The following is an 11,771-nucleotide window of genomic DNA, read 5'->3' as shown; positions in this document are numbered from 1 at the left end:
TTTTATTATTATTATTATTTTAAATTTATTTATTTATTTATTGCCTATCATTGGCTATCTTTCCAAAATTCTTAACCATATCTGGGTACTTGGGACCAGCTACTTTTAGATTGCATCTGGACAGGGAAACCTTCTCAGCTTCTGCTTCCATAAAATGTATTTACTGTTTTAGATTATCTTGTCCTATGCCAATTTTCTCTAGTTTTAAATATGGCATGGAACTCTCAAGAAAACCAAATGTGAGCACCCTGTCAGCAGTCTGTGGCAGCACTTTGGGAACAATGAAATCCTCAATTTTCAAAGCTGGGACAGGGCTCCTCACTAAGTCATTTCCATACACCTTGTTCTAGAAGAACACCCTTCCCTTCTCAGTTGTGGTACTTATTCACAATAAAGGCTTTTTTTTCCCCTAGGAGGAAAATATGTGAAGAAACAAGTCAGAGCTCTGACATGGACACAGACAGAAACATTACATAATTAATGCCATTGTTTCTTTTTCTATGTAAACCACAAATATTAGAATCTAATATTTATCACAGCCTGGTGTGTAATTCTTTCAATGTTCCTTAAATAAAATGTAGCATACAATTCATGCCACATCATAGATGCTCTTTATTCATCTGGGAACTTTTCACATTTTTTACATATACCTGTTTGAAAAAAACAATGCATCTCTTAATCTTTAAAATTTCTTAATTTAAGAACCTAGGTTTGGGCCTGGTGGCTCACGCCTGTAATACCAGCCCTTTGAGAGGTCAAGAGGGAGAATCACTTGAAGTCGGAACAGCCTGACCAACATGACAAAACCTTATCTTTACTAAATATACAAAAATTAGTCAGGTGTGGTGGCCCATGCCTGTAATCCCAGCTACTCAAAAGACTGAGGCACAAGAGGTGCTTGAACCCTGGAGGCGGAGGTTGCAGTGAGCAAGATTGTGCCACTCGACTCCAGTCTAGGCAACAGAGCAAGACTCTGTCTCAAACAAAAACAAAACAAAAAACAAAAAAAAAAACCCACCTATTTCTTTTGCTTATAAGTTCCCCCTTATTATACAAATTTTGCACCTTAAAGAAAACGTATAATATTCAGTGCAAACAATAAAGTAAAAGTCACATACAATATCATTCCCATTGATCACCATTATTAGCTACTTATTTACTGTTTTACATCATTATATACATCCTGACTTTTTCCTCATTATTGAATTATAAACATTGTCCCTTTTCTTCAAGTGTCCATCAACAATATCATCTTTTACAAATCACAGACTATTCTGTTATATACATTTCCCATAAATTTTTTATTTGTTTCAAGTTTATTGGATATTTTATGATTTTAATTTTGCTATCATACATAAAGCTATGATTACTATACCTACACATATATTTTTTCATGTATAACTCTGATTTTTTTCTTAATTTAAATTTCCTGTACAATAAACATGCAGATATTTGGACTCAGAAACATTAATTTAGAATTTAAACAAAAGTCTAAAATGATATGCCTAAAAAATAAGCACTGTAGCCAAATTACAAGTGATGATGATCAAAATGCTTCATGAGTCTTCTACACGTGCCAAAACCATTGTGCCACCTACAAAATTGCTGTAACCATTATGACACCAAAATGACACCAAAGGAGATGTTCATGACTTTTTAACAACCCGTATGGACGGAGCACTGGTAGTCATAACAGATGCCAGCTTCAACGAACCGTAACAACAGTGCTAGCTGACCAGCAGCCCCTAACACACCCACTATTAACTTTGTAAATTTATTCTTTATATAATCAAGGTAGTTAATAAATCACTGCTTGTTCTGATCTGAATTTGCATTTGGTTTGTTCTCACAGACACTCAGAAGCTTGATTACATCTAGTTTAGAAGTGCCTAAGATACCTAGACCATTATGAATCAGCACTGATACCATATGGCAGCACCCTGCAGGGCAGTAACATAAGAATTGAGGCAAAGTTTACAGAATTTTTTATCAAAATCTCCCTTAGGTTTGCCTCTATGCCTCAAAAATTCACCAAAACAATAATAGCTGCTCAAAAGTCCTAAAGGTACTGGGTAGTAGATTTATCTCACGAGGTGGTTTAATGCTGACTTGAGGAAATTACTAGTCTTCCACTTTCCCTGTTTCTCATTTCTTTCCAAATTCCCTTTTATTCCTTGAATCTGTTACTCATTTTTAAATGTACATTTATTTAAGATTTTCTCATTCTTTTATTCTTTATTCTACAATTTGGCCTCTAAGATAGCTATTTTTTGGTCAGATTTCCAATATGTTCAGGACCCTTTGCCGCCATGAATTTCAGAGTTGTTCATGGTAAACCGTATTGTTTTATACATCAATATTAATTATATGCATCAATTGAACATTAGCGTCTACTCTTTTAACTGCCAATATTCTACATTTCCAATTGATCATTTTTTGTGACACCTAGAAAAACATTGAGACTCAAACATTTTGAAAGTTTTGCAATAGATGTAAACACTGATTACACAGTGTCACTCTGGTGAGATGAGATCATGAAAGGAATACTAATATTTTGAATCTGATCTACACCATACATCAACATTATATACATCTTTCCATACTATCAGAAAAGGCATAACCATGCTTAAAGAGGAATATCTTTTCTAAGACAAATCATTCCCTTTGGCCCTCTGTTATTTTAGAAAATTATAAGTTGATTATATATATAGAATAATGAACAGTAAACAGTGGTCCTGACGGGTGAAATGATAGTTAAGGTATGTTGAAAGGACCAGCACTTTATTTATTGTTTTAGCCATTTGCATACAAACCTGAAGAGAGAATTTCCCTGGGTGTAAGAACAGTCAGATAGGAAATGTTAACCAGTAAATAAACTACAGTCACCAGAGGTAACGCAGTAAATATGCATTTGGGAATTGTTGTTCTGGGTTTCTTCAGCTCCCCTATAACACAAAAGAGGACAAAATCGTAATTGGTAAACATTATTCCTAAAATTCATTATTTTAGATTAATATTTTGTATTTGTATAAATTTATGGGGCACAAGCATACCAAGGATGGTTATGCCTTTTCTATGATTTTATTACATGCATAGATTGTGTGGTGATCAAGTCAGGGTTTTAGGGTATCCATCACCTGAATAACGTACATTGTACCTGTTAAGTAATTTTTCATCAGCCACCTGTCCACTCCCTCTCCCTTCCAAGTCTCTATGGGTCATCATTTTACTCTCTACATCCATAAGTACACATTTAGTAGTTAATTATTAGTGAGAAGGTATAATATTTCTCTTTCTATTTTTGAGTTATTTCACTTAGGATGATGGTCTCCAGCTCTATTCATGTTGCTGAAAAAGACATGATTTCATTATTTTTTATGGCTGTGTAGTATACTGTGGTGTGTACATATATGTATATACAAACACACAATAGTGTTGTGATAAACATGAGTGCAGGTATCCTATTGATTTATTTTCTTTTGGATAGATACCCAGTAGTGGGATTGCTGGATCAAATTGTAGTTCTATTTTTAGTTCTTTGAGAAATCTCCATACTGTTTTCCATAGACATTATACTAATTTACATTCCTACCAGCATCGCTCCATGTGTCAAGAATTGGGCTAGGCTCTTCCTATTCATTCAGCCACCACCACTACACATACACTGAAATGCGTGCGCACGCACACACACACACACACAAGCACACACTGGTGGACTGCTACACACCCACCTGCCTAACATAGCTAAATGAAGAAAAATATGAAATATGCTTCATTTTCTCCATGGATGGTAAAATTCCTGAAGAAAGACTGAAGAATAAAAAATGAAATCGGAGCCCGTAAGTCCTGTACCATTTGAAGCCTACTTACGTGTTTAGCCTCATCTATTAAGTCCAGGCACTGAGTTTGGATAGTGGGAATCCAGCGGTGAGCAGAAACTACATGAAGTTTGACCTCAAGAAGAAAAGCTACACATGAGTTAAATAATTGCATAAATAAGAGGTTAAAATAATGAAACTATGGAAAGTGTCTATATGAAAAGAAACTAAGTGCTATGGAGATATATTATGTGACAATGTGATAGTTTCTCTTGCTATCTGTGTTTCATGTATAGACAGATACAGACAGACTGGCCTTTGCAGTTCCTCAACAACGTCTTCTCCCTTCTTGCCATAGGGTCTGTTTTTTTATGTGGAATGTTCTTTCCTAGTTGCCTAGTTGACCTCTACACTTCCTTCAGATCTCAGGAAAATAATTACTTCTTGGAAAATAGGAAAGGAAACTCTCTCGCTGGCTAGCAAAATTTTCCTATTATACATTTCTCGTACCGTATACTAAAAGGAGTTAAAGAGCCCGTCATAACTTCTCTCTCCCTGTATGCTCTTGACCATTCCTTTATGCCAATATTAAGTGCAAAGAAGGCCAAAAAAGTTGTAATTTGGCATCATATAGAGTGGATTTTCTAGGACAGTTTTATGTTAAACATTGTTCCATTCATCACGCCGTTTCCCCAAAGTTTGTCCTACCCAAAAAATTGCTTTGTGCCATGAAGAAATGATCATCTATAACCATAGTATACAATGGCACCCTGTGCCCTGCCCAGTGGCAAGGAACAAAAAACAGACCTCAGATCCACCAGAAGCCAATCATTTTCAGTATACAAGAAAATTTATCTCAAGAATTTGAACCAAAGGTCAAGAGAAAAGCAACATAATGGTTTTAGAAAAGAAAGGAAGATGAGAAAACAATTTTTTAAAAATTTCTAGAACTTCCCTATTTTTTTATATTAATTATTTATTTTATAGAGACGGGGTCTCGCTATGTTGTCTGGGCTGGTCTTCAACTCCTGGCCTCAAGCAATCCTCCAGTCTAGGCCTCCCAAAGTGCGGATTAAAAATGTGTGTCACCACATTCAGTCTGCTTCCCTATTTTTTGTTGCTCCTGAAGATTGGTTGCCCAAATCTTCCTTAAAATATAGCATAATCCTTCCAGTAAGTTCCCCTTTTATTGCTTAAGCTAATGTGAGTGGGTTTCTGCTATTTAAAACCAAATCCCCTTTGCTAATAAATATCTATCATTTGACTACATCAAATTTCTTCCATCTGTGTCTGCCCAGGGGTTGGATCTAATGCCCATGGGGTACACTAATCTGAGCTAATTGAGAACTTGAATAGTAAAAAATTTGAGAAGGTTTTAATTTTAACCCTGCCTGCACCACTTACTATTGTGGGACTTCTGGACAATGTATTGGCTGTCAAGGTTTCAATCTCCTTATAGTGAAAACTATAGGGACAACAAGATTCCAATCCTAGTGTTTAGCATATAATAGGTGCTGAATATATGGTTGTTGTTAAATACTATAGTTATTGAAGGTTTGGGACAAAAGGGCAATTTTTTGGATTAATTGTACTTTCTTCTGAGCCTTTTACTTGTTCTCATCGTGTACTTGATTTGTAAAAAGGAGATGGAGATTACAATTTAATTTATAATAAAAAGTTATAATAGCCAGACAGGCGACAAATATCCTTGACTCTTGAACTTAGAAGATGGGTATTCCAGCCAAGTGTAGTGGCTCACATCTGTAAACCCAGCACTTTGGGAGGTGTAGGCAGGTGGATCAGTGGAGCCCAGAAGTTAAAGGCCAGTCTGAGCAACACATCAAAACCTCGTCTCTACTAAAAATCCACACACACAAAAAAAAAAATTAGCTGGGCATGATGGTGAGTGCCTGTAGTCACAGCTACTCAGGAGGCTGAGGTGAGAGGATCAATCGAGCCCAGAAGGTCAAGGCTGCAGTGAACTATGATTGCACAGCTGCACTCCAGCCTGGGTGATAAAAAATACAAATTTTAAAAAAAGGTAGGTATTCCTACACCTTGCAAAGTCACCTGTCTACAAATCACTATTTTGCAGGTAAAAGTGTTACTTAAAACTTAGATGTACTTAAGATTTATTTTGTAAGTTAGCAACTCCAGCACACACTGAAATTCCTCCAACTTTTGTTCACCACTACAGGCTTGTGAGGAATTCCATAACAGTTTATAGGTCAGCATGAATAAATTCTGTAAATATATTTTCAGCTGACAATAATTGTCTAACAATGACACATCTCTGCAATGGGATACAATGAAACTGGCTCAAATAAAAATCCAGAAATATTGCTTCTAGCCTTGAAAGCAAGAAACAATGAGAAAACTTTTGCTGGCTATGCCAGCTGCTGAAATTGGCCCATTTAATCACAAGCCACGTAAAACAGAAATATCCTCATAGCTTTCTTTTCTCAATACCTTATTTTTAACTCAATGCAAACTGACTTCCTCTCGTGTTCAAAATTCACCAATGACTTCTTACATCATCAGTGACGGTGCTCTAACCAGTCCTCATGCTCCTTGACTTCTGAAGCATTTAACCAGATAGATCATCTCCTGCTTTTTGAAACATATTCTGATTTTCCTCTATAACACTCTGAGCCTCCTCTGGCTTCTTCACTGAATCTTCTCTCTCTACCTCCTGCTTAAAAGTTGGCATTGTCCAGTCATCTGTCTCCCTCCGACTCTATGCCATTTTGTCCTTCGTCTCTCTATGTACTTGCCTTAGTAATCAACCCTATATATTTTGTCCTTCAACTTTGTATGTACTTGCCTTAGTAATCATATTTAATACCAAGACTCTCAGATGGAAACCATTTTGTAGTCACCTGAGGTTACATACCTTGTCTTCTATCTACGCTGCATGCTTCTATTCTCCATGGCTTCACTCATATTTTTCTGGAATTTTGTGGATTCAATTCAAATTGCCACCTTTTCCACCCAGTGACAGCAAAAAGTGACCTTTCTGCTGATTTCCAAAGTAATTATATTGTTCCGTTATGGCTATCTATTAAATACTGTATCAAATTATTTGTTTATAAGGCAAGAATTATAGTGATTTTAAACCATGATGTACATTTTGCAGATAAAAAAAGAGACTGGAAAGGAGAAAATATTTGCTATAGTTGGTAACACCAGACCCAAATTTAGGTATTGCCTCTCCTGCTGGACTGTAAGCCTCTTTGATAAAGACTGTGTCTTACTCATCTTGAGGCACTAGTACAAGGTTTTAAAAACAGTCTTTGAAAAGATGGTGGCTACTCAAATGATTTCACGAATGATAGATAAATCAGTGGTGGGGGACTTGAGATTTTAGAAAGTTTTGTTCAGTAGTTAAGAGTCTGATACATATTTAAATAACAAGGAAAAGAACTGATTTTTTAAAAAAGATTGAAGTTAAGAAAAAATGAAATAAAAGAATGTGAAAGAAAAGTCCTTGAGGTGATGGAAGGGAAAAGATAAAGAATTCAAGGGAAAAGACGGACTTTGAAAATGAAAAGATGAAAACTTCTGTTCTAACATTAAAGGGAAGGGTATACAGCCTCAGAGCAATCTACAATATCTATGCTTCTCTACTCTTTAAAGATACTTAAGAACCTACAAAGAGCAAAAAGCAGAACTATCACTTGACCCAGCAATTCCACTACTGCGTCTCTACCCACAGGAATAGAAATTGTTATATCAAAACGACCTCCGCACTTGCATGTTTATTGCAGCACTATTCACAATAGCAAAGTCATGGGATCAACCTAAGTGTCCATCAATGCATGACTGGATTCTTTTAAAATGTGGTATATACACACTATGAAATACTATGCAACCATAAAAATAATGAGATCATGTCTTTTCCAGCAACATGGATGCAAATAGAGACCATCATCCTAAGAGAAATAATTCAAAAATGGAAAATCAAATACTGTATATTCTCACTTATATATGGGAGCTAAACAGTGAGTACACATGGATATACAGAGGAAACTGTGACACTGATGATTCCAAAAGTGGGGAGAGTAGGTGGGGGGTAAGGGTTGAAAGATTACCTACTGGGTACATGTTCACTGTTAGGGTGATGGGTACACTAGAAGCCCAGACCTCACTATTATACAAATAAATCCATGTAGTAAACCTGTATATGATCCCTGAATATATAAAAATAATGATGCTTAAGAGCATAGTAAAAGTGCAAGGCGAAAATCCAGCACTTGTTGCTCTTCTCTGATGTCACGAGTGAATCAAGAAGATGCTGTTCCACTTTGGCACCCACTTCAGTCAGCTGCCCAGTGCTGTCATTGCGGTCAAGGGGTCTGAACTGCTGGAGAAGTTCCTGTTTTGGGTGTCCAGGGAGTACTCGTCTGGAGGCTAGGGGAAGGAAGGGAGCCTCTTTCGGGCTCCTATAATCCTGGTTATAGTATCTTTGCATTGTGGGCTAACTTATTACTTATTTATTTATTTATTTATTTATTTTTCTTTTTTTTGAGACAGGGTCTCACTCTGTAGCCCAAACTGGAGTGCAGTGGTGCAATCACAGCTTACTGCAGCCTCAAACTCCTGGGCTCAAGCGATCTCCCACCTCAGCCTCTTAGTAGCTAGGATTAAAAGTGTGCACTTCTATGTTCAGATAATTTTTTCAGAAATCTGAGGAGGTGGCCATGGCCATTGTGGCTCATGCCTGCACTCCCAGCACTTTGGGAAGTAGAGGCAGTTGGCTTACCTGAGGTCAAGTGTTTGAGACCAACCTGGCCAACATAGTGAAAACCTGTCTTTACTAAAAATACAAAAATAAGCCGGGCATAGTGGTGCACACCTGTATTCCCAGCTATCCTGGAGTCTGAGGCAGGAGAATTGCTTGAACCCTGGAGGTTGCAGTGAGCTGAAATCACACCACTGTACTCCAGGCTGGGCAACAAGAGGAAAACTCTGTCTCAAAAAAAAAGAAAGAAAGAAAAGAAAAGAAAGGAAAGAAAGAAAGAGAGAGAGAGAAAGAGAGAGAGAGAGAAAGAGAGAGAGAGAAAGAGAGAGAGAGAGAGAGAGAAAGAGAAAGAAAAGAAAGAAAGAAAGAAAGAAAGAAAGAAAGAAAGAAAGAAAGAAAGAAAGAAAGAAAGAGAGAAAGAAAGAAAAAGAAAGAGGGAAAGAAAAAGAAATCTGAGGAGAGGGATCTCACCATTTTGCACAGGCTGGTCTCAAACTCCTAGGCTCAAGCAATCCTCCCATTTCAGCCTCTCAAAGCATTGGGATTATAGGCATGAGCCATCACACCCAGCCCTAATTTAGCTTTTAAATGCATCCAAGGTTGCTGTAGGGTGGCAGCTTTTATAATGCACACAAGAAAATTATAGCTTTATCATTAATTAGAATGCTTGATGTGAAAAAGGTCAATTGCATGTAAAATCAATTTGTATTATTACATTCATCAATGAAAGGAAAAAGTTCTAATAAAATATAAAACATAATTCCAAAAGTAAGTAAATAAAAATACTTAGAACCTCAATGTGTCATACCTATCTACAACACAAACATAGTCCAGCATTGGATCATTCCTGGATTTACAGTTTCATGGGTGGGGAATATTTTCACAACCCCAGCTTTCATCCATTAACAGAAAGGATACAGATTAACACAGAAGTCCCATATCTGTGGTCCCAGAAAGGAAAGTTGAAAAAGAGAAGCTGTTCAATCAAATAAGTACCTTAGAATAAACAGGAAGATAATTAAGAGTAGGTAACAAGTGCAAGGCTGGCATGATCTGATTTAGAAAGTCACAAAGAAGAAAGAAACTTTGAATCATTTAAGACTCAAAATACAACAAATGATAGGCATTTCATATTGTATGCAATAAGTCATGATTTTAGATTTTTTTTTCCTCAACAGATTGTTACCTGCTATAAGTGTAAAGCATCCCCCGCCTGAATATGCAAAATATCCTTGGAAGATGGCTTGTATAAGGTGAGAGATATCTGGAAATTCAGCATCAAAAGCATTCTGAAACCGTTCTACATTCTCCTTTTTCCCTCTTACCAGGAACACTACTCCAGTTAGGGAAATGAAGCTCAGTATGGACACTTTCAGCACTGAGCTAGCCATCTGAAGCCAAGTCACTTCTTTCACACCACGAGAAGTCAGAATTCCTACAATCCACAACATGGCCAATGCCAGACATTTCTTTGGCAGCTTTGGGACAGAGCAGCTGAGGAAAAAAGGCTGGATGCTGTACTCAGCAAGGAGCAGAGCTTGGCCAGCAACTACCCCTGACCCCAGAAACAAGGATGTCCAGAGATTCAAGAAAGCAACCGTAGAGCCAAAGTATCTCTTGAGAAAATAGTATTGAGCTCCACTGCATGGGAAGCTTATACTTATCTCTGCAGAACAAAGAGTTGATGTCATGGCCAGTATGGCACAGCCAGCCCAAACGCACAGGGAGACTCCCACGTTCATGCAAGAGTATGCCAACACACCTTTGGGGAACACAAAAATTCCTGCACCAATGATGTTAATAAGTAAAAAACTTGTGCCCCAGCAATATCCAAACACTCTCTTGAGCTGTATTTTCTTCCCTCTATCCATTGTACTTGAAGAGCTTTCAAATTCTATATAAATTACAATTTCTAGATTTTCCTGCCTATGTAGCTGCAAAGGATGTTGATGGATTCCTGAAATAAAATAATGCTGTCCTTTCTGTTCCCTTTTCATTAAGTATAGCTTGGTTTTAATAATTAACAAAATAGAAGTGGAAGATGGGGACAAAAAATAATAAGTAACAAAATATATGTGACACATTCAATAAAATAAACCAAGATGTAGAAGGCTTTGGTCTGATTTGTCTTTTAATTATTATCAAAATCATGCACTCAGATTTTTTAAAAAAGGAATTTCCAAGAAGACATGGATTACAGTGCAAAGCTGGGGCTTCCTGCTCTACTTCACTGCTTCCAAAATGCATTCCCAGTTCCCTCCTTTGGAAACAATCACTTTATTTTATTATTTTATTTTATTTTTTGAGACAGAGTCTCACTCTGTCACCTGGGCTGGAGTATAGCCTTGACCTCCTGGACTCAAGTAACTCTTCCACCTTAGCCTCCCAAGTAGCTGGGACTACGGGCATGAGCCACCACCCCTAAGGCTTTTGGTGGTGGTTGTTTTGTTTTGTTTTTGTTAGAGACGAGGGTCTCACTTTGTTGCCCAGGCTGGTTTTGAACTCCTGTGCTCAAGTGATCCTCCCGCCTTGTCTCCCAAATTGCTGGGATTAGAAGCCAACCATTTTAAAGTATGTATGGTTTTAGATCTTTTTGGTGGTTGCCTTCATAACGCTAAATAATACAAAAAGACTTTTATTTCTAAATATCTCAACTTTAGGAAGCAAATACTGACCTCTTCCCATGAACATGGAGGAATTAGCTCACTATCCTTTTACTGCCTTGACTCCCTCTTCTTCACATTTTTTTAAATCACTAAGCTTTCAGGAAACAATTCATCAGGCTTATATCCACAGAAGCTAATTAGCAAGGCAAGGGAGGGAAATGTACTGAAACATAAGCCTGTCATTTAACCAGTCACCTATCATTCTGATAGCCTTAGTCACATACAGAAAATTGTGAACAGAAAGTACAGGAGAAGAACTGGCCCCAGGGACAAAGGGAAGGAGGATCCTAACTGTCTTGTCCTAACCTACAAGTCTAGGAGTGGCTCCCACGTTTGTTGACTTTATAATGAAAAGCCCTGTCCTGAGAATTTCCAAAGGCTCATAAGCCTGGAGCACATTTAAGCCTAGGAAATAAGAATTTCCCTCTCTCTCTCTCTGTCTCTTTTTTTTAAGCTGGGACTAGAGACATGCACCACCACACCCAGCTAACTTTTGTGGGGACTTTTTTCGGTAGAGATAGGGTTTCCCCATGTTGGCCAGTCTGG

General features: G+C 37.4%; 1 protein-coding gene across 2 annotated transcripts in view; it reads right to left on the bottom strand.

Moving 5' to 3' along the window:
- Positions 1–10,528, bottom strand: part of SLC7A13 (solute carrier family 7 member 13) — a 17,070-nt gene extending 6,542 nt beyond the window's left edge. The window contains exons 1-2 of one of the 2 annotated variants that reach the window (XM_017863720.1): positions 9,746–10,528; positions 2,814–2,945 (exon numbers count right to left, since the gene is read on the bottom strand). In XM_017863720.1, coding sequence (XP_017719209.1) covers positions 2,814–2,945; positions 9,746–10,430 — 817 coding nt within the window. In that variant the 5' untranslated portion in view covers positions 10,431–10,528. The remainder of the gene's footprint in view (positions 1–2,813; positions 2,946–9,745) is intronic. The other variant, XM_017863721.1, reaches the window with a different exon arrangement.
- Between the last annotated feature and the right edge of the window lie 1,243 nt (positions 10,529–11,771).

Source organism: Rhinopithecus bieti, unplaced genomic scaffold, assembly GCF_001698545.2.
Source record: "Rhinopithecus bieti isolate Rb0 unplaced genomic scaffold, ASM169854v2 scaffold_72306, whole genome shotgun sequence".
Classification (NCBI taxonomy): Eukaryota; Metazoa; Chordata; class Mammalia; order Primates; family Cercopithecidae; genus Rhinopithecus; species Rhinopithecus bieti.
Note: the sequence above shows the minus strand (reverse complement) of the source record. Positions and strands in the feature narration are given on the sequence as shown.